The sequence below is a fragment of the Cynoglossus semilaevis genome, chromosome 20 (genome assembly GCF_000523025.1).
Source record: "Cynoglossus semilaevis isolate Cse_v1.0 chromosome 20, Cse_v1.0, whole genome shotgun sequence".
Classification (NCBI taxonomy): Eukaryota; Metazoa; Chordata; class Actinopteri; order Pleuronectiformes; family Cynoglossidae; genus Cynoglossus; species Cynoglossus semilaevis.
Genome location: NC_024326.1, coordinates 13,041,477 through 13,060,601, shown reverse-complemented (window position 1 = coordinate 13,060,601; position 19,125 = coordinate 13,041,477). Strand labels below are relative to the sequence as shown.

Here is a 19,125-nt window from a genome sequence, read left to right as displayed (position 1 = left end):
TATTTTCATATTTTCAGACGCGGACTCCTGGACAGAGGTCACAGAGCGTCTGTGAAAACACGGCCGTTGTTGACAAACGGCTCCTGTCACCTGCTCCAGGCCGTCCTGTCTGGGACTGACTTTAATGTCAACCATGAATATTTACTAAAATTAGTACCAAAACAGAAAATAGAAGAAGAGACTTTTTGCTCATGTATAAAAATGTTTTTTAGCTTGAATTAATTTTAATCTTTTTGTTTTTTGTAGCAGTGTTGACAAAATCTACAAACAGTTAGAATGTTACTGAAATTAATCGATGTTTTTGAGTTCCTTCCACTGACCTGCAGTCGACTGTAACAAAGTCAGTTTGAAATGTTGTCAAACATACGTTTACTGGATTCAAATGTTTCGTCCAAATCTGCCGCTCAGTCAAACCTGCTCCCCACATGCACAGTGGAAATGCTGCTAGTCCATGTGTTTTGGTGATTACTGCCCACGCTGCAGAATCCTAGATAAATAATTCTGGAAATATTTACTCGGGTCAAGGCTGTGCATCTGTCAATGCAAACCTGCTGGAAAACAAGAACCTCGGTCCAGAAACACGAAAGAACCTGAGGATCGATCCCACAATCACTCTCCACAAGAGCAGCTTTACTTTAACAAAACTTTACTGACGACACACTGAGAAAAACAGAAGTTCAGAAACACTTTTAGAATTTATCCCTGAACTGAAATATTATAACAGTCTTAGGACATTCACACTGAGATTCACACTGAGATTCACACTGAGATTCACACTGAGATCTGCACAATCTACACAGGCAGCAGGTGTTGAACATGGTTTCATTGTGCAGAAGCTGTGTGTCTTATTTGTTGTGAACTGACGACTGTTACTGTTCAACGGCACTGAGTTGGCAAAAAAAAAAATTAAAAAAACATTCCTCTGCATCCTGACATTTATCAGCAGATTCATCTGGAAGATGGAGGTTCAGAGTTCACTGACGAGAGAGAACAAAGACCCGTTTGACCTACTTCTTTGTTCCAGCTATAAAAAGAGGCTTTGTAATTACATGCTGTAGTCAAAAAAAAAAAAAAAAAGAAAAAAGAAAAAAGGTTTTCATCATGATGCATAAAGGACAGCAGATGTGTGATGCAATGACGTTACACTCGCTTTTGTTCATATGTCTTTGTTAAGGACAAACAACCAAGAACTTTATTCACTGGTTAAACACACAGCACCACAACAAGTGGTTCTGTTTACCCCGTCATTAGAACCCTCAAACTCCAGTGGAAGTGAGTGTATTAATAGGGGAAAACAGATCCACTTGTGGCTGCATCTGTTGTCGTGCCAGACCGTGGCTAACAAACAACAATGGCCTTCTCCGCAGGACGGTGAAATTATTGGAATCACACTGCACGTCCATGTGGGAGGAAGGCTAATGTAGCCAAGACAACGCAATAGGAAAGAAAAACGCCTCATAACATAATTTGTACTGCAAACACACACTTGGCGCAGGTCGCGCTCGTAATTTTAGTGTGTGTTATTGATGCCAAAACAACACACTGAACAACACAAAGCATCAATCATCGACAGCTCGCCGTTCAGTTCCTGTCGAATGTTTCTCTCGGTGTTTCTGGCGTGTTCAAACGTGGCCCGCGCCTTCTTTCATGAACTTCCTTTTTATGGCCCGGCACCAGGGCAGGAAACCGGCCCCCGTTTTTTAGTTCTTGGCTTTTTTTTAAGTTTAGTTTTTTAGTTCACTATTAAAAGTATTATTTTGTGATATTTAGCCGTCTCCTGGCCATGATTGACATGATTGTTAACTTTATATTTCGTTCTATTCTGTATTTCGTTGTCTGGATTTAACTTTTCATTTCAGTTGTCGTTCATATCAAACCCAAATGAATCAAATCAAATCTGGTCGTGCTTGAGGAGCGTTGGGACGCTCCGGCTCCAGCCCTCAGGAAATCAGACTGAAGACTTTTTTTATTTTTTTTATTTTTCGTCTTCGGTGTAAATTCATTTTCTTGTGTGTGCGTGTCTGCAGCGCCGAGCCTCCGAGGCTCCGTCATTAATCCTGACAGATCACTTTAATTTAACTGCTGTATTTGTTAGTCTTGCGTGTTAGTCTTCGGTGACTCCCAGTAATAATATTTAAACTTTACGGCAGCGCGACGCTCTCCTCGGCCGACGAGCACCAAGACAAACTAATGCAGAAGCCGAACGTGTTGTTGCTGCTGGCCGTGACTGGAATATACACTTCATTTGAATTATTTTGTATTTTTCTTGGACTGTTCCTCTCTATCGCCTCCCTCTGGCAGTCGACACCACTCGCTGCAGCTCTGTTAATTGCCGTAGCAGTGATTTGATCAATCCCTCTCCTCTCCTCTGTTGCCAGCCTCCCAGTGAGGACCTCATGGGGAATAAATTCATTTGCCTTATTTTGTTATCCTTTATAAAAGCCTTGTGTCTTCATTTCCAGTATATTAACTTTAAAGAAACCAGAAACAGCTGCTCTTTAGGCTGGATTCGATTTTAGGAGGAGTATTTAGGACATTTTTATCTTGCATAGAAGCACATTTCCAAAGAGGACGAAGATTTTAAATCATTGTCCGGGGTTTCATCAATTTCACTGGCCATAAAATAGTCAATTGTATTCTTATCTGACTTGGTACGAAAAAAAAACAAAAAAACCCAGAAAATGTCGCCTTTGTTTTCCAGCCAACAGGAGAACTCTTTAAACTCTTTAACAGTTAAAACAAATCTGTCCCAGGACCGACCGTAAACATGTTCAGAGTTCACCTGCACGCACTGACGCGGTGGGGCAGCGGTCAAAGTCAGTGTGTTGGTGTCATGGTCGTCCTCTAACGGAGCTGTGACAGAACACCGTGCTGCACAAAGAATCCAGGATGTGACGTGAAAAGAATCGTGTTTTTCTTGACAAATCTGTGCTGTAAACAGAACAAGTCCTTTTTTTATTTTTAAAGCTGAGGTTCGATCTTAACGGCTGCCTCTGGTGTCGGTGTAAATTCATTTTCTTGTGTGTGCGTGTCTGCAGCGCCGAGCCTCCGAGGCTCCGTCATTAATCCTGACAGATCACTTTAATTTAACTGCTGTATTTGTTAGTCTTGCGTGTTAGTCTTCGGTGACTCCCAGTAATAATATTTAAACTTTACGGCAGCGCGACGCTCTCCTCGGCCGACGAGCACCAAGACAAACTAATGCAGAAGCCGAACGTGTTGTTGCTGCTGGCCGTGACTGGAATATACACTTCATTTGAATTATTTTGTATTTTTCTTGGACTGTTCCTCTCTATCGCCTCCCTCTGGCAGTCGACACCACTCGCTGCAGCTCTGTTAATTGCCGTAGCAGTGATTTGATCAATCCCTCTCCTCTCCTCTGTTGCCAGCCTCCCAGTGAGGACCTCATGGGGAATAAATTCATTTGCCTTATTTTGTTATCCTTTATAAAAGCCTTGTGTCTTCATTTCCAGTATATTAACTTTAAAGAAACCAGAAACAGCTGCTCTTTAGGCTGGATTCGATTTTAGGAGGAGTATTTAGGACATTTTTATCTTGCATAGAAGCACATTTCCAAAGAGGACGAAGATTTTAAATCATTGTCCGGGGTTTCATCAATTTCACTGGCCATAAAATAGTCAATTGTATTCTTATCTTATAACTTGGTACGAAAAAAAACCAAAAAAACCCAGAAAATGTCGCCTTTGTTTTCCAGCCAACAGGAGAACTCTTTAAACTCTTTAACAGTTAAAACAAATCTGTCCCAGGACCGACCGTAAACATGTTCAGAGTTCACCTGCACGCACTGACGCGGTGGGGCAGCGGTCAAAGTCAGTGTGTTGGTGTCATGGTCGTCCTCTAACGGAGCTGTGACAGAACACTGTGCTGCACAAAGAATCCAGGATGTGACGTGAAAAGAATCGTGTTTTTCTTGACAAATCTGTGCTGTAAACAGAACAAGTCCTTTTTTTATTTTTAAAGCTGAGGTTCGATCTTAACGGCTGCCTCTGGTGACTCCTGACACGTGACATTCAGAGTTCTGAGTTTTAATATCTGTCATCGTTCATTTTATCATGTACTTTCGCTGCACCTTCACAGTCTGTCCGACTGGACTGGACTGGACTGGACCAGACTGGACTGGACCAGACTGACCAGTTTAACACATTTACATATAATGGTTTGAGGAACTTCTTGATTTCAGAATGGGAAACACTAACGTGGCGTTGGTGAATTTCAGGAACTGGATGTTTCTGACGTCGACCACATGGACCGACTGGTCAGAGCCACGGTTTGAAACTCAGTTACTGTGGGACAAAGAAACTCTGACAGAGGAGAACAGAAGCTAATTCTGGATTGCTGGCTCCTGATTGGTCCTTTGTTGTGGGTTAGTGTAAATATTTCTCCTCCATTGGCTGTGAACCCACGGAGACCATCCGACTGAACAAACACTCTGCTGTTCAATCTAAAGCTGTTTTACTGAAAGCAGCCTTTAACCTTTTTTTTTCTTACGTTGTGGTTTTATGACTTTAATTAAAGGATATGACGAGGATCCAACACTGAATCAATGAATCTTTCAAACCCAGAGGAAGAAAAAGACCTTGCCTGCAACTAAATATGGTTTCAAATCTAAACCAAACACACACCCACACACACACACACACACACACAAAACCTGCATTTGTTTCCCATTCATGTATTGTGAGAGTAACCCGGAGCGAGAATCTGGACTTTATAATCATGGTGTAGCGATAAACTGCCTTCCATGTTCAAACTGGAACTTCTATAATCGCATTAATTCCCTGGACCGCTGAGAAGATCTGGAGCTGCCGTTGTTTCCCAAGGAAACCTGGTCTGTAAAGACGTTGGACAGTGGTATACAGCCCATACAGTCCAGCCCAGAAACAATGGTGAAACTGTTACCTCGGAAACTCTCCGCGGGTCTTATTACCCAGCTGTGTCGCCCTCACTGTTGCAAAAGAGTGTGCACCCCGGGCCAGAAACAACAACGCTGAACCAAATCACACTGAGCTGTGCTAGTGGTGCAGGTCAGTCAGTGTTAGAGTCCACGAGAGGCGTTTAGAGACCAGAGAAAAAAAAACAAAAAACAAAAAACAGGTCAGGATGCTCTGAACAACAGCGCCAACCAACCGTCCAGGAGATGTGACAAAACTCAGCCCCGAGGTCGTCTGTTCTCTGTCAGAGAAAAAAACCAACGTGTCTCTTACAAAACACTGGTCCGTCCCAGATGATTTCTGTCCACGTTCAACCCTTCTCTGTCCACATTAGGTCATTTTGATTTACGTAATATCAACATGATGATTTAGGACAGATTAGCACCAGGGATAGGACTTTGTATGACCTCTATTGGCCACAGGAGGCAGTGACACTAATGAGTCGTTTCCTTCCAAATTGTAATCAAATTTGCTGAAAATGAGACGAGATGAAGTGTCGGATCCACACGTGTCCTCCCAGCCTCAGCCGAGAGGACACGTGTGGACCTGAGTCTGTGGACCAGCATGTGAGTCACACAGGTTAACGGTTCAAATCCATGTCAATCATGTAGCATCAACTCCAACGCTATAACCAAATAATTCCACCGTCCATCAATATAATCAATATAATCAATATAATCATCTGACAGAACCGAGAATGATCAATACTGAAGGGATGATTCTCCATGGATTCATCAGAAAAAATGCACTGATCGTTGTTCTGATTATTCCATCAGTCCAATCATGACTTGTTAGCTCTTCTATGAAGATGCAGAAAAACTGAACACAACCAGTAACCACGGGTTACAGTATCACAACATAGAATGTTACTGACGTTACGTTGAGATACGAGCGACTGTCATTGAAGGTACCACAACGATGACTGTCAGTGAAGGCACCACAACGAGTGACAGTCATTGAAGGCACCACAACGACTGACTGTCAGTGAAGGCACCACAACGATGAGTGTCAGTGAAGGCACCACAGCGAGTGAGTGTCAGTGAAGGCATCACAGCACCATGACGTCAGCTATTTCACATATACAGTATGGTTCCCAGCCAGTGTATCAATGTCGGCCACATCTGGTTGCAGTTTGCAGTTTACCCACATGAGGGCAATTTGCATCAGGCCCACACAGAACCGGCAGCCACTTTCATACGAGGCCCACTTTTCTGCCCACTCTGCCCTCACATGTGCACCGCGCGGTCGCCAACAGGATTTTTAGAATTCACATTCAAAAAAAAATTTTTTTAAGGGTTTTTGTAAACAGATTTGGTTTTTTTCCCTTCACAGAAGAAAATCTCATTTTATCTGCGCACATTTCTGGAGTTTGTCATCAACTGTAACTGTTACTGCTGCTGTTACTGCTGTTACTGCTGTTACTGCTGTTACTGCTGTTACTGCTGTTACTGCTGTTACTGCTGCTGTTACTGTTGCTGCTGTTACTGTTACTGCTGTTACTGCTGCTGCTACTGCTGCTGCTGCTGCTGCTACTGCTGCTGCTGTTGCTGCTGCTGTTGCTGTTACTGCTGTTACTGCTGTTACTGCTGCTGTTACTGCTGCTGCTGGTGCTGCTGCTGTTACTGCTGCTGCTACTGCTGCTGCTGTTACTGCTGCTGCTACTGCTGCTGTTACTGCTGCTGCTGCTGCTGCTACTGCTGCTGCTGCTGCTGCTGCTGGGGGCGGCAAGGGACAGTCACCGACATAGTGAATAGCGAGGGAGACCTTCAGTCACATGTAGACTGGCCTTAACTCGTGGTCTGGTGTCAGTTGGCTTCATTTTCAAGGCGAGGGATTAACTGTCAGCCATGAAAAATGGTTGAAATAATATGAGATTTTTCAGAGAAATGATTTTTTTTTCTCTGAACAATTGCAGCTCAGCCTTGTTTTAGTTTTTGTTGTTGTTGCTGGTGTCAAATACAGAGAACACGTAGAACTGTTGTTGAATGTTGGTGAAACTCTGACTTACAATAACTTCACTGCACACACACACACACACACACCCAGACTGTACACACCGACAGGCTGGGCTCTGATGTTGTTGTTTGTTGGAGCAGTAATAAAGTGTCAACCTGTGGTGGGTGTAGCTCAGCCCTCACCCCTCACCCCTCACCCCTCAGCCCTCAGCCCTCACCCCTCACCCCTCAGCCCTCAGCCCTCACCCCTCAGCCCTCAGCCCTCACCCCTCAGCCCTCAGCCCTCACCCCTCACCCCTCAGCCCTCAGCCCTCACCCCTCAGCCCTCACCCCCCCCCCCTCACCCCTCACGCCTCTCCCCTCACCCCTCAGCCCTCACCCCTCAGTCCTCACCCCTCAGCCCTCACCCCTCAGTCCTCACCCCTCAGTCCTCACCCCTCAGTCCTCACCCCTCAGCCCTCACCCCTCAGCCTGTCAGCGGGGTTTGGCTCCAGCTGCCTTTGCAACCTTTAATCAGATAATGTGTTGAAGATGGATCAGAGCATCGTTTCCTTTCACAACGGGATTTTATGAACTAAAAGTGAAGTATTTATCTCCTCTTTTCAAACAATCCCTTCAGTTCTTCACTTCACTGTCACTAACACAGCTGCTGAACTGAACATTAATGAAATAAAACAAGTTTCATTTTAATTTAGAACCACCTTCCACAAACGCACAGGTGAGAAACAGTGACCTCTACCTGCTGTTATTGGTCTTTCTGTTCCAACAAAGGTACAGATTTATTTAGTCCTGTTTAGGACTGTGGATGTTTCCAAATTTATTTACCACAGACTATATGTTTTGAAGGATTTAAATAAATAAAGTTCTCTCTGTCATGTTGGAATAAAATATTAAAAATACTACTTCCTACTGGGCCTTCTTTAGAATGAACATGTAGTAACACAAAAATGTCGTGCGTTAAACCCCAGCATCCAGCCTCGAGTTCTAACCTGAAACCAAATGACATATTTTAAAAGTTTTGTTTACATTTAGAGAAGTCAGAGAGAGGAAAACACGACTCTAACATTTAAACGCTTTTATTGTTTTCTTCCCCTGGTGTGAAATCGAGGCGAACGCGCGCTGCCAGGGCAAACAATATTTCAGGGCGAAACAAATCCTGGCTGGCTGCTGCCTCTCTCGCTCGGAGCGCCACGCTCCATCTCAGCACTTGAACAAACAATCGGAGCATCTGTTAGAATGATCGGTGACTCACTGGTATTGATCAACAACCTGAGCCACCTCCCGTGGCACAGGAGGCTGAGCTTGTGGGTTTTTTTTGTCTTTGACAGACACAAACCTGGGTTTGAATTAGGTCAAGGATGAAGTTATTGATAGCCTTCGTGCACCCCTGCGTACACCTCTGTGCAGAGGGAACCCTGGGCAGATGCCTGCGACCATAAACCCAGAGTCCCCAGCATAAGATCCATGTCAAGGAGACTAATGATTAAAACAAGCCTCCTCATCTGTTCGACTCTCAGCACGCCAGATTTCCACCCCCTGCGCAGCACTTTTCATTCCAGCTACATGACATAAATCAGTGGACTGCAGAGGAGTGGAAAGGACCCGTCCCACCAGTCACAGGAAGGGAAAATATCACAGATTTGGGTAAGAGTTCAACCTATAGCTCTGTCTCTATTCACCGCCTGCTCCAAATCCTCCGAGCTCAGTAGAGTCAAGCAGACATGTGTGCAGCGACCGTCCAGCAAATTCCAAAATATTTCCTAACCTATGGAATTTTGTCCAAGGGTTTTCTATATCCATAGATTTTTTTTCCCAGAGGAATCTCCTCTGCCAACGGAGCTGCCTTAGAAACACGGATTCAACGTCATCAACGTCAACAACGTGAACTGACACCATCATCAAATAAACATTTGTCAGCAGTTACTCTGAATCCATAGATTTACACTGGATGACATTAATAAAGTCGACTCGTACACATTCTATTCATTATTATTCAAGTTCCACTGAGTTGGAAATAAATTAAGTTTTAAATTAATTCATCTTATATCCATATTTTTACTTCATTAATTATCTTCAGGTCGACCTTCAGTCCTTGATCACTGATTTATTGATATTATTTTAATGAACCTTAACATCCGTCATCCAGTCGACCTGGTTACTACATCCATCCATATAATCCCAGCACAGTCCTAATCTGTCTGTAATCTGTCTGTAATCTCTACAACACCATCATCTACGTCCAACAAGATCATTTCACACTTAACCAACCACATCCTTCTGTCATCCGACAACCTCCATCCATCCATCGGTCCACCTTAAACTAACATACATCTACCATCCATCCCATAATCCTCCTCTGTCCTCCATCACTCATTCATTCCAGTCCATCCATCCATCCGTTGCCACACGGGGTAAATAAAGTACCCAACTTAACTTCTACCTCTGTGCCCGTGTCTGTCAGTCCTGATTGCACCCCCTAGCGTCTTGAGGTTAATGAAACACTTCTTCAGTCAGAGTTAAAAACAACCGCAGTCTGTGTTTTGGTTCTTCTTACCGTCTCGTGTCCACTCTCTGTGTCAGTTCTCGGTGGGTTCTGTGGTGTGTGTGTGTGTGTGTGTGTGTGTGTGTCTCGCGCTGGCTGCACGCGGACTGTTCTCCACTCCTCCGAGCAGCGCGTTCACTGCGAGCGCAAGTGCGCGCAAACGGACGAACGATCGGACACGCGCATCCGCGATTTTTCTTTTCTTTTTTTATCCCCTCCCTCATAAGAAGAGGAGAGATGGTTCGCTGAGTGTCGGTGTCAGAGCCGAGGGAGTGGAGTTCGAATCCGCCTTCAGTTCCATCTGCCTGAGTCCCACAAAAACTCCGTTTACACTGAAGTCAAAACAGACGCCGGGCGCAAATTAACTGTGATAAAACATAACGGTGACGTTGGCAATTTAAAAAAGATGATGTTTCTTTTTTCTTCTTGTTAACAGCACATTTTTGCAGTTTAAATATTCATATTTAATCAAATATATATCATATATATATAAGTCGATATGTTGCATAATAGCAGCATAGACTGGTTTAAACTGCGACTATTATAATTTAATATAACTATTTTTTGGTTTTTGTTTATTTCATATAATTTTTAAAAATGTTTGGAGTGAACCGTTGTATCAGACTTAAGAAACTTAAATCTTAAGCCGTTGTTTGTAAGATTTTTTATAATTTGTTTCAGAGAAACCTGTTTTTACAGAGGGAATCAGATTCAAACTAATCCAAACTATAGCAGTACCAGAGTGAACCCATGAACCAGGACTTTACTCCACCCGTTCACTGCCACCTTTCATCTTTTTTATCCCTGAGCTCATTCTCAATTATTTCATGGCCAAACCTTTGTCTATTTCTGCCTCACTGATTTTCTCCCTCTGACGTGACGCCTGTGAGAAACAAACTCCCCGACAAACACGCTGTGACTCAGATCTATGTTCCGATTGCACGTTATCAAAATAATATTTGTAAAAACTCACAGCGGGTTATTAATCTTATGTGTCTGATTTACAAGAAGTCATTTACTTGCTATTATTGCTGATACTTTTTTAATGGCATCCCATTCATTCTCACTGTTTCCTCATTTGAAACAAACAGAGGTCACGGTGCAGCCATCTGTGCAGCTTCACAGAGAGGACGGCGCTCATTAATCACAGTGGAGCTGGCTGATTGCTGCTGTTCACATCTGAAAATGTCCTCCAGTGCAGCGGGGAAGAAGAAGAAGTGTCAGTTTTCTATATTTAACGCTGGGCCGTACAGTACGGTACAGTAATCTTGGGTCGTTAGTGGAGAGTTCACGTGGGAACTCTGGTATTTTTATTTGCTGTGGTTTTGCCTATAATTTCCGTTTGCTGTGAACAGTTCTGACCTTTCACTGACCATTTGCTGGTTTTTGGTCGGCAAACTTTCCTATATTGCATTTTTGCAGTTGTCATCGCTGTCAAATTTACAGCGGGGGGAACATAAAGGCAATGCTGCATAAAAGTTCTGGAGGGTCATCAACCTCTGTCCATGTCAGGAGACGGTCAGCGGTGATGGAGTATCATCTCCAACTTTCACTTTATAATGGAATCACTTTCAGCTGCGGCCTTCAGCGGGGTTCATCAGGCCAGATAATCTACATATGTGTCTTTTGGCGCAGGTTTTTATGCCATTTCTGACACAATGTTCTACATTTATCCAGGATAACATTTGGAGGACACATGTCTCCCTGTGACTGTGGATGATAAGCAACACAGCTGGAATCAAACCCCTGACCTTGTGCTTGGAAGACGATTCCCTCCATCCACTGATCTATAGCTGGCCCTAAAAATAGCTATAATAAATGATCCTGTTTAAAAACCCAAAGTGATTCACTGTATATTGACACCGTTTCACAATTTTTACACACACATCTGTTCCTGATACTTTTTCTGGCGTTCTGTGGTAAACTCAAAGTAGCTCTCAGGTCATATTTACTCCCTTGGACTGAAAAGTTCATTTGTTTTTGCTCAGAATATTGTTTATGTTATTCTAAACGTATTTGGATGTTTTCACATTCGTAAATCTTTTTTTTTTTTTTGACAAACAAAATAGTTTGCACAAAATGTTCCTGAGTGAATTACCTCACAGTGGACATGATGTTGTGCAGCACTCGTCGGAGGTCGGAGGTCGGAGGCAGTCAGATGTATGAAGGTGTGAAGATGAGGAGCAGCTGCAGGTGAGCTGCTGGTTGCTGAGAACGGTCTGAGCCGCTGTCGCTGTCGCTGTCGCTGTCGCTGTCGCCCGTCGGGCCTGTGGTGGAAAATATAAACAAGCCAAAGTTAGCACAACAGCTAATACTTAACAGTTCTTTACAAAGGAAGATAGAAAATATCTGAATGTTAACTCAAAGGTAACTGTGTTCAGTCAAACTGTCTAAAAGACAAAGATGGTAAATGGATCTAGTTACTAGTTAGTCGTAATAACTCAGGTAGACTGAATACCTTAGAACCGGCTGTGAGGACAAACGTCTGCTGATAAGTCACGAAGAGCTAAAAAATAAATACGAGTTAGCTGAAAATGAGCTCAAATATAAAATGATATCAACTTCAGTCATTAAAGCTAAAACTCGTTCCAGATCGACCTTGTTCTTAGTTGTTAACTAATGTTGAAACGTGAGAACAGAAACATCGAAACTTTGCCAAAGTAACAAACAAAAACTGGAAATGATGCAAAAACAAAACACAGACAAAAATAGGTTTTCCTCCTCCTCTGATAACGGACCATAAAACATCATTTAGGGAAGTCGTAGGCCTCGTGACAAGCCTCATAAGTAACACGTTTGGTTAAACTTTGGACACGTCCTCACCACAGGGACCACTGGCCACGGCGCCTCTGTGGCTAAATATTGCCTTCCCATCACTGTTTGTGCTGATATTTATAAAGCAAATTCCCTCTCCTTAACAAATTTGCACAAATCACATCACAAACTTGGACACCCTGTATGACAACCTGTCAAGGCCCCAGGCCTTTATACCTCGAACTGTTGAGATGACCAGGAATACACAAAGGAGGCAAACAAACAGAGGAACCTTTCATCTGAAGAAACAGTTAAACTAAGAGCTTGACTTGTATTCCCGATTCCCGAGATGATGCAAAGAGCTGTAAACACGTCCTTTGGGATGGTGCACAAAGCGAAACCAGATGGAGCAAAAACAATTCACAAAAGAACATATTCTCCGTGAAAAATTGAGACATTGTAGAAGGTTTCATCTCCTAACGTGACACAGAAAACAGCTGGTAGTGGTTTCTCCGCGCTGCCATCCTGTCTCTGGCTCCCTCCTCAGGTGCAGTAAAGTCATTCAAAATTATTAAAACAGGCTTTTTATTCCACAGCAAACATATCACCATGTCACACTATCAGAGAGAACATTTGCTAGCAATAACATCAGCGCTGGCTCTGCCCTCTCTGAGTGTCCCAGTAAGACCTGACGGTGGGACAGAGTGGCAGCACAAACAACGGCCCAGTCCTGTCGCTGCAGCGGCTGAGAACAACGCAGACACAATTACATTTATGAGCCACATCTGTGCCGTTCCTACTGTGACGTATCAAAATGTTTGCGGTGAGAAAAAAGGAGCCTCTGGTAGAATGAGATAAACTCAAATAAACTCCAAAGCGTTTCGTGGGAAATCTCAGAGTGAGACGATGCTGACCTTTATTTTATTGTAGGTTTAAAAAAAACAAAAAAGGTTTTGCGTGATATACATGGAAATTATAGAAGAAGAAAAGGAAGAAGGACTTGACAAAGAACATGTCAACACTTAAAGTTTACAGGCAAAAAAAACTGACTAAGAACAGGATTACATTTTTGTTTGGCCTATGAAAATGTTCAAGTTATTTCTTCGTACATTCTGGGTTTCACAATCTTTGTCAGAGCCTTGTGTTTATATCATTATGTTTCAACTGATACGGAGCCAAAGAGGAAATACTGTTCTGCTAGGAAACACACGAAACTACTAACAATACAAATATTTAGTTCACCTTGTATTTGTCTGGCATTATGTCAGGTCTTTGGATGTGTGCTCATATTAGACACTGACACAAACGTCTTCAGTAGTTGGACCTGACAGACCTACAGCGTCTTAATTACCACATCTCTTCCTTTGGTTTGTGTTTGACATTATTCATTATTGTTTACAAGGAACAAACTGTAAAAAAATTGTGTAAATGTCACCAAAAACCTCCTAGATAGATGTTGTTTCTGGATGTGTTACTGCTCATTTATTTTCAAAGCAACACCTCCCCCTGTAGGCTTAAAGATGAAATGCATTAAGCAGCTGCACTCATTATTTTACGTTTTTTTTAATAGAAAAATCACCCTTGTCGTGTTACAAATGTATTCTGTTGATACTGTTGTTCGTGTAATGTATTATTATTGTTGTTTTTCTAGTTCTATTCCCTAATGGGTATGAAACTTTTTCAATTTATGCGAATTAAATTTCAGGTAAACTAAAATCTGTGTGTAGTGTGCACCAACCAGAAAGTAGTATGAGCTGCTGATTCCATGATCTGTGAAGGAGTCTCTTGTTGGAAGACACTTCTGTTTGTCCATTTGTCTTTATCTTGATTTGAGTACAGACTTCTAGGACTTTGATGAAATACAACCTTGTGTACCTTTAAAGAGGAAATAAAAAGGTCAGTCCCTGCTTAGCTACACATATAAAATAAATAAAACATAGGTACAAAAATGTTGTGGCATTTATTCACAGTAAATAATCATAAGGCAGTGGATTTTTCAATAAATACCAAATATAATTTTCAACGTGAGTCCATATGAGTGTTCTCCGTCGGAGTGCCCTGCAGAACAAAACCAACACCACCTATTCACTACTGCGCCACTGTCGTTAGCAAAGCATTTAGAAGAAAGCTAGCTCGCTGTTCAGGGGTCGAAACCGCTGCAGCTCCGCCGATTTAGGACGACCTAAATATCGATTTTACCGAAAAACAAGACATTTTACTCGTAAAGGTCGTGGTGAGTATTTTGTCCCAAGACATTTTTCATTTTTCCTCCTTTTTCTTTTCTTTTTGGAATTTTTCAACGGTGTTTTTTTTTTCTTTTTTGTGCTGGTCTGGACTGAACATGATGTGCTGGCTAGCGGTGTAGCTAGCGTTGCTAACACAGAGACGCCCGTCCCTAAAAACAATGCTGCCTGTGGTTTTTTAAAAACAAGAAGTTGGGGATGCAAGTTTGCTACAATTTCATCTGCATCTTTTCGAGCATTGTTTTTGTGTCTCTCATTGTGAAGATTTTTTCATGAATGGACTGGTTGTGTTTTTGCCAATCCATCCAGCTAGCTAACAAGCTAACATGGTCCATTTTGGTTTTTATTGTTGCAGCTTGATCCTGATTTAGAAGCACAGCCTTCCCACCACGTATTTGTCGTGGTTTTGCAGGTTTTTGTTTTTGCAGACAGGAACTGGTTGCATTTTTTAAAAATTATTTATGTGACGGTCGTCTTAGGGTAGTCAAGACTGCAGGATTAAAGTAGCCGTGACAAGCGCAGGCCCTGTATTTTACAGCAAAGTCTGGTGATGGCGCTGTCGGCTTTTCGAGTGGGTGTTTTGTGGATGGCTTAGGTAATTTTTTATTAATCGGCCAGATTTTTTTCTGGTTCGGTTGTTTTTGACTTGATCTTTTTTCTTAATATTATCCTACAATAAAGAATACAGTTAATCTAGACTGTTTCGAACAAATGTTGCTCTTTTGTTGCATAACCCTTGAGATTCGTTTTCACAATTAAACCTTGTTTGTTTGAAAAGTGTATAATGGCTTTCTGTGTTTGCAATCAACCCACACATTTACATCCATTAACATTTATAAAACACTGGTACAATCGAGAGCATTTTATATTAGAGACTCTGAAAAAAGCACAAACGTTAATTCAGTCCTTCATTTCCAGTGACTTCTCACCAAATGCAACCTTTCGTCCGTTGCCTGAAATCCGCTAAAAAAAAAAAAAATACAGAGCACGTTTGATTGAAATGTCAGTCACTTTCCCTCCTTTTCTGACACACCAAGTCAATCGGATCCACATTTACAACCTAATTATAAACACAGACCCGTGGACCAACATCTGGTGACAATTTCTCCTAAAGCTTACATCCGTTCGTAAGAAGAAGTAAGAAAATCATTTATGTTTTGTCTCTTATTGAGCCAATGGATGTTTGGTTTTTGCTTGACTTTATTAACGCCTTCCACAGCTCAGCGTTCAGAAAGCATTAATAGCATGAAAACGAAACCTGTTCAGCTGTGGGTGCAGCCCTGGAGTGTCTCTATACACAGACTTTACCATGCTTGCCTCCAAACACACACACAAGCCACACACTTAAACCAGGTAAGACTCGGTACAAGATAACCCTGTTTTCTGTCGCCTCAGTCTAAATCGTGAGGGGTGAAAGTGAAGGTCAAGACAACCCCCAGCCCAAACTGAACCCAGGCCAAAGTGTCAGACAGACGACAACCCTGCACACAGACGCTATGGAGTGAGTGATGATGAAAGTGTGGCTCCCCCTGGCAAACAAAGGGAGGGGCCTAATGTTGATGCCAGTTCTGTTGAAATGTTCTTCCAGTATAAAATCATCCCTCAAATCCACACAGGACACCCTGGGCATCATCAGTTGCTAACGTTTCCCCCTTGGTTTAAAATCTGCACCTATGAACTTTTTTAAATATTTTTTTATTTACAGCTATCACAATGAAACAGAAATAACCACCATGAACAACCGTCTCTTCAATCAGTTTATTTTCTTTTTTTTTAAAGATTAAATGTTCTGCAGTCATTTTTCATTAATTCTCAATGACTTATAATCTGCACCATCTTAAATGTGGATTTTTCTCACTTTCCACTTTAAAAAAAAAAAAGAGAGAGACATTGGAAGACCAACTGGGCTGTTTTTAGAGAAAAAATGTATAAACAGACTTTTAGGCAGAACATTAGCAAAACAAAAAAATTAAAAGTGTGTAACAGGTTGAACAATAACCAGAATAATGATAGTTAACTGTCTGGTTTGCTTCAGTAAAACTAGATCCATAACTGGATTGACTAAGTGTGATCCTAATGAAAAGCAACATTGACAGAGTTTGTCTAAAGTATTACATTTCTTGGGATCCTGAACTCATCACCAGCTTACACTGTTTACGAAGATGATTTTTGACAGGAACATCATGTGACCATGCCAGATGATGATGCAGAATAAACACATGACAGGCCTGAGTTTGTAGCCAAATATCATACTGTGTTGTCCACAGTAAAATCTTATTTAACATCAATTGTGGACAATGACATTTTTCAGATTTTTCTTTTTGTAGCTTGGAAGATTTTTCCATATTCCAGATCCTCTGAACAGCTATAGTCCTTTGTTTTATTCTCCACACATGATGGACGTCCATTGTTGGTGCAAACACCTCTCTCCACAGTTCTGTCCTCTGCGCTCCGTTTTCTTTTTTAGTTTACAGGAAACTGCCCCTTATTATTCAGGATTCAAAGGTCTCAGAGTTTGGAATTCTCCGTCCCCTCAGTCTAGTTTGCTTGGACGAGCGTTGTTGTCTCACACTCCTAACTCCAGGATCTGTCTGTGTGTTTCTTCTCTGCCAGTCGTGCATCTACAGCCAGCCTGATGGCCAGCAGCAACGTCACCAACAAGACCGACCCACGCTCCCTCAACTCCCGGGTCTTCATTGGTAACCTTAACACCCTGCTGGTCACCAAGGGAGACGTGGAGGCCATCTTCGCCAAGTATGGCAAGATCGTGGGCTGCTCCGTGCACAAGGGTTACGCCTTTGTTCAGTACGCCAATGAGAGGAACGCCCGTGCTGCTGTCACCGGAGAGGATGGAAGGATGATTGTAGGACAAGTGCTTGGTAAAGCATCAGACAGGGAGGATTTGGATCTGTCTAAAACAGTTTCTGTTGTTTTCACAGGTAAATCAGTCTTTGGACTAACTTTTTGTTTGTATTCTCAGACATCAACTTGGCTGGAGAACCCAAACCACACCGGTCAAAAACCTCCAAACGTTCAGCTGGAGACATGTACAGGTCAGTCACTGTGGTGATGGTTGGACTGCTGCACATCTACAGATGCTTTAGGTCTGAACGTGATTGAATGTGAAAAACTCAAATTCCCTCCTGTTTACTTTTAGTAGTTCATCATTTGACCTCGACTTTGACTTCCAGCGAGATTATTACGACAGGTAAGAGCTTTATAATTCACTCAGTGTGACTCAGTTTTTATTTCACATTTAATCCTAATTCTTTTTTGAAACGGTGCTCTCTTTTGTGATACCAGAATGTACTCTTACCCGTCCCGCGTTCCCGCTCCTCCTCCTCCCTTGTCACGGCCTGTGATTCCTTCCAAGCGTCCACGGGTCAGCCTGAGTGGAGGAAGCAGCCGCCGGACCAAGAGCAGCTTCTCCTCTTCATCCAAGAGTAGCCAGAAATCATCTTCATCCAGAACAAGTGAGTGTCCACCACCACCACCTGTAACAGTCAGAGTAAAATATTGACAAAATGTTAGAAGAGCAAGGAAAACTAATACATGTTACATGGAGAGTTACATGGTTGTCCCGTGATGATGAAGAGACTAAAGATTTGTTTCCTGCAGTAAAAATAGATGAGCTGCAGACCATCAAGAGGGAATTGAGCCAAATCAAATGCAAAGTGGACGACCTGCTGGACAGCCTGGAGCGCATGGAGAAGGACCACAGCAAGAAGTCAGGTACGGAGAAGATGTAGAAATGACCGACTGCTGCGGCTGTTGACCGGCCATGAATCACCATGGTTTATTATTCAAGTTCTTTTCTTTCAAATGTACATGTTAGCAATGAAAGCCGAGCCTGGAGAGGTGACTTCACCGCACCACCCAGGAATCAAGGACGATGACATGAAGGAGTGCCATGAGATAAACGACTCAGACGATGAAGTGGAGGAGGGGGAAGAGGGTGACCTGCTGGAGGAAGAAGAGGTGAGATTCCCTGGTGTCAGGGGCCTCAGTTACGCAGCTCATGTGTCCACTGAAACTATGTAATGATTCTGATGCCTACTGTGCAGGAGAAGAGGGATGACGATGAAGATGACGACGACGACGATGATGATGAGGAGGAGGAGGAAGGCGAGCATGTGGAAGGAGATGAAGAAGTTGACAGTGTCAATGGTGAAGAGGAGTCGTAGGCTGACACGGGGCGGTCACACTGCTTTCCCTTTGGAACTTGGACTCTGTTTTAACACTTGTATTGTAGATTCAAAAATGCAGAAAACACACAAAAGCATGGCACATCTGCAACATTGTCCTGTTGTACCTGAAACCGTTTTTTTTCCCTGTATTTGTTAAATTTGCCAGTTGTCCAGTGTCACTGTCGCAGGATTGGTTAGCTGTAGGTTTGGTGTTTTTACTGAGTCGTTACTGGTCATTAGGAGATGACAAAATCATGGACTGATAATGTTCTCAGAGAAGACAACTCGACGGACATGTCTGAACGCAACACCCGAAAATCCAGCTATGAAATATAATTTTTAGGTTTTCTGTGTTTTTCCCTCTTTGGTGAGGTAGTTTGACCCTGTGTGTCTGTTGTCAGTTTTTTTATACTATTTAGTTCAACTGTAAAGAAATAAATTGCAATAAAACATTAAAATTCAAGGAAACTTTTTATTTATTTTTTTGTAGGG

General features: G+C 42.5%; 2 protein-coding genes across 4 annotated transcripts in view; one reads left to right on the top strand and one right to left on the bottom strand.

Annotated features, from left to right (window-relative positions):
* Window positions 1-12,162, bottom strand: part of glis1a (GLIS family zinc finger 1a) — a 39,736-nt gene extending 27,574 nt beyond the window's left edge. The window contains exon 1 of one of the 2 annotated variants that reach the window (XM_017042505.2): window positions 11,548-12,162. The gene's annotated coding sequence lies outside the window, so the exon portion shown is untranslated. Of the gene's footprint in view, window positions 1-9,461; window positions 9,827-11,547 lie in introns of those variants that run through there. The other variant, XM_008334917.3, reaches the window with a different exon arrangement.
* A 2,128-nt stretch (window positions 12,163-14,290) lies between these two features.
* LOC103396711 (heterogeneous nuclear ribonucleoprotein C) lies at window positions 14,291-19,125 on the top strand. 2 transcript variants are annotated; one of them, XM_008334918.3, is made up of 9 exons: window positions 14,291-14,436; window positions 15,842-15,947; window positions 17,060-17,325; window positions 17,427-17,499; window positions 17,604-17,654; window positions 17,750-17,919; window positions 18,065-18,178; window positions 18,282-18,424; window positions 18,511-19,125. In XM_008334918.3, exons 2-9 carry the CDS (start codon window positions 15,943-15,945, stop codon window positions 18,628-18,630), a joined length of 942 nt encoding a protein of 313 aa, XP_008333140.1. In that variant the 5' UTR covers window positions 14,291-14,436; window positions 15,842-15,942; the 3' UTR covers window positions 18,631-19,125. The 2 variants fall into 2 exon arrangements, with proteins under 2 accessions (XP_008333140.1, XP_024921957.1); XM_025066189.1 differs by lacking the exon at window positions 15,842-15,947 and having other exon boundaries at window positions 14,313-14,436.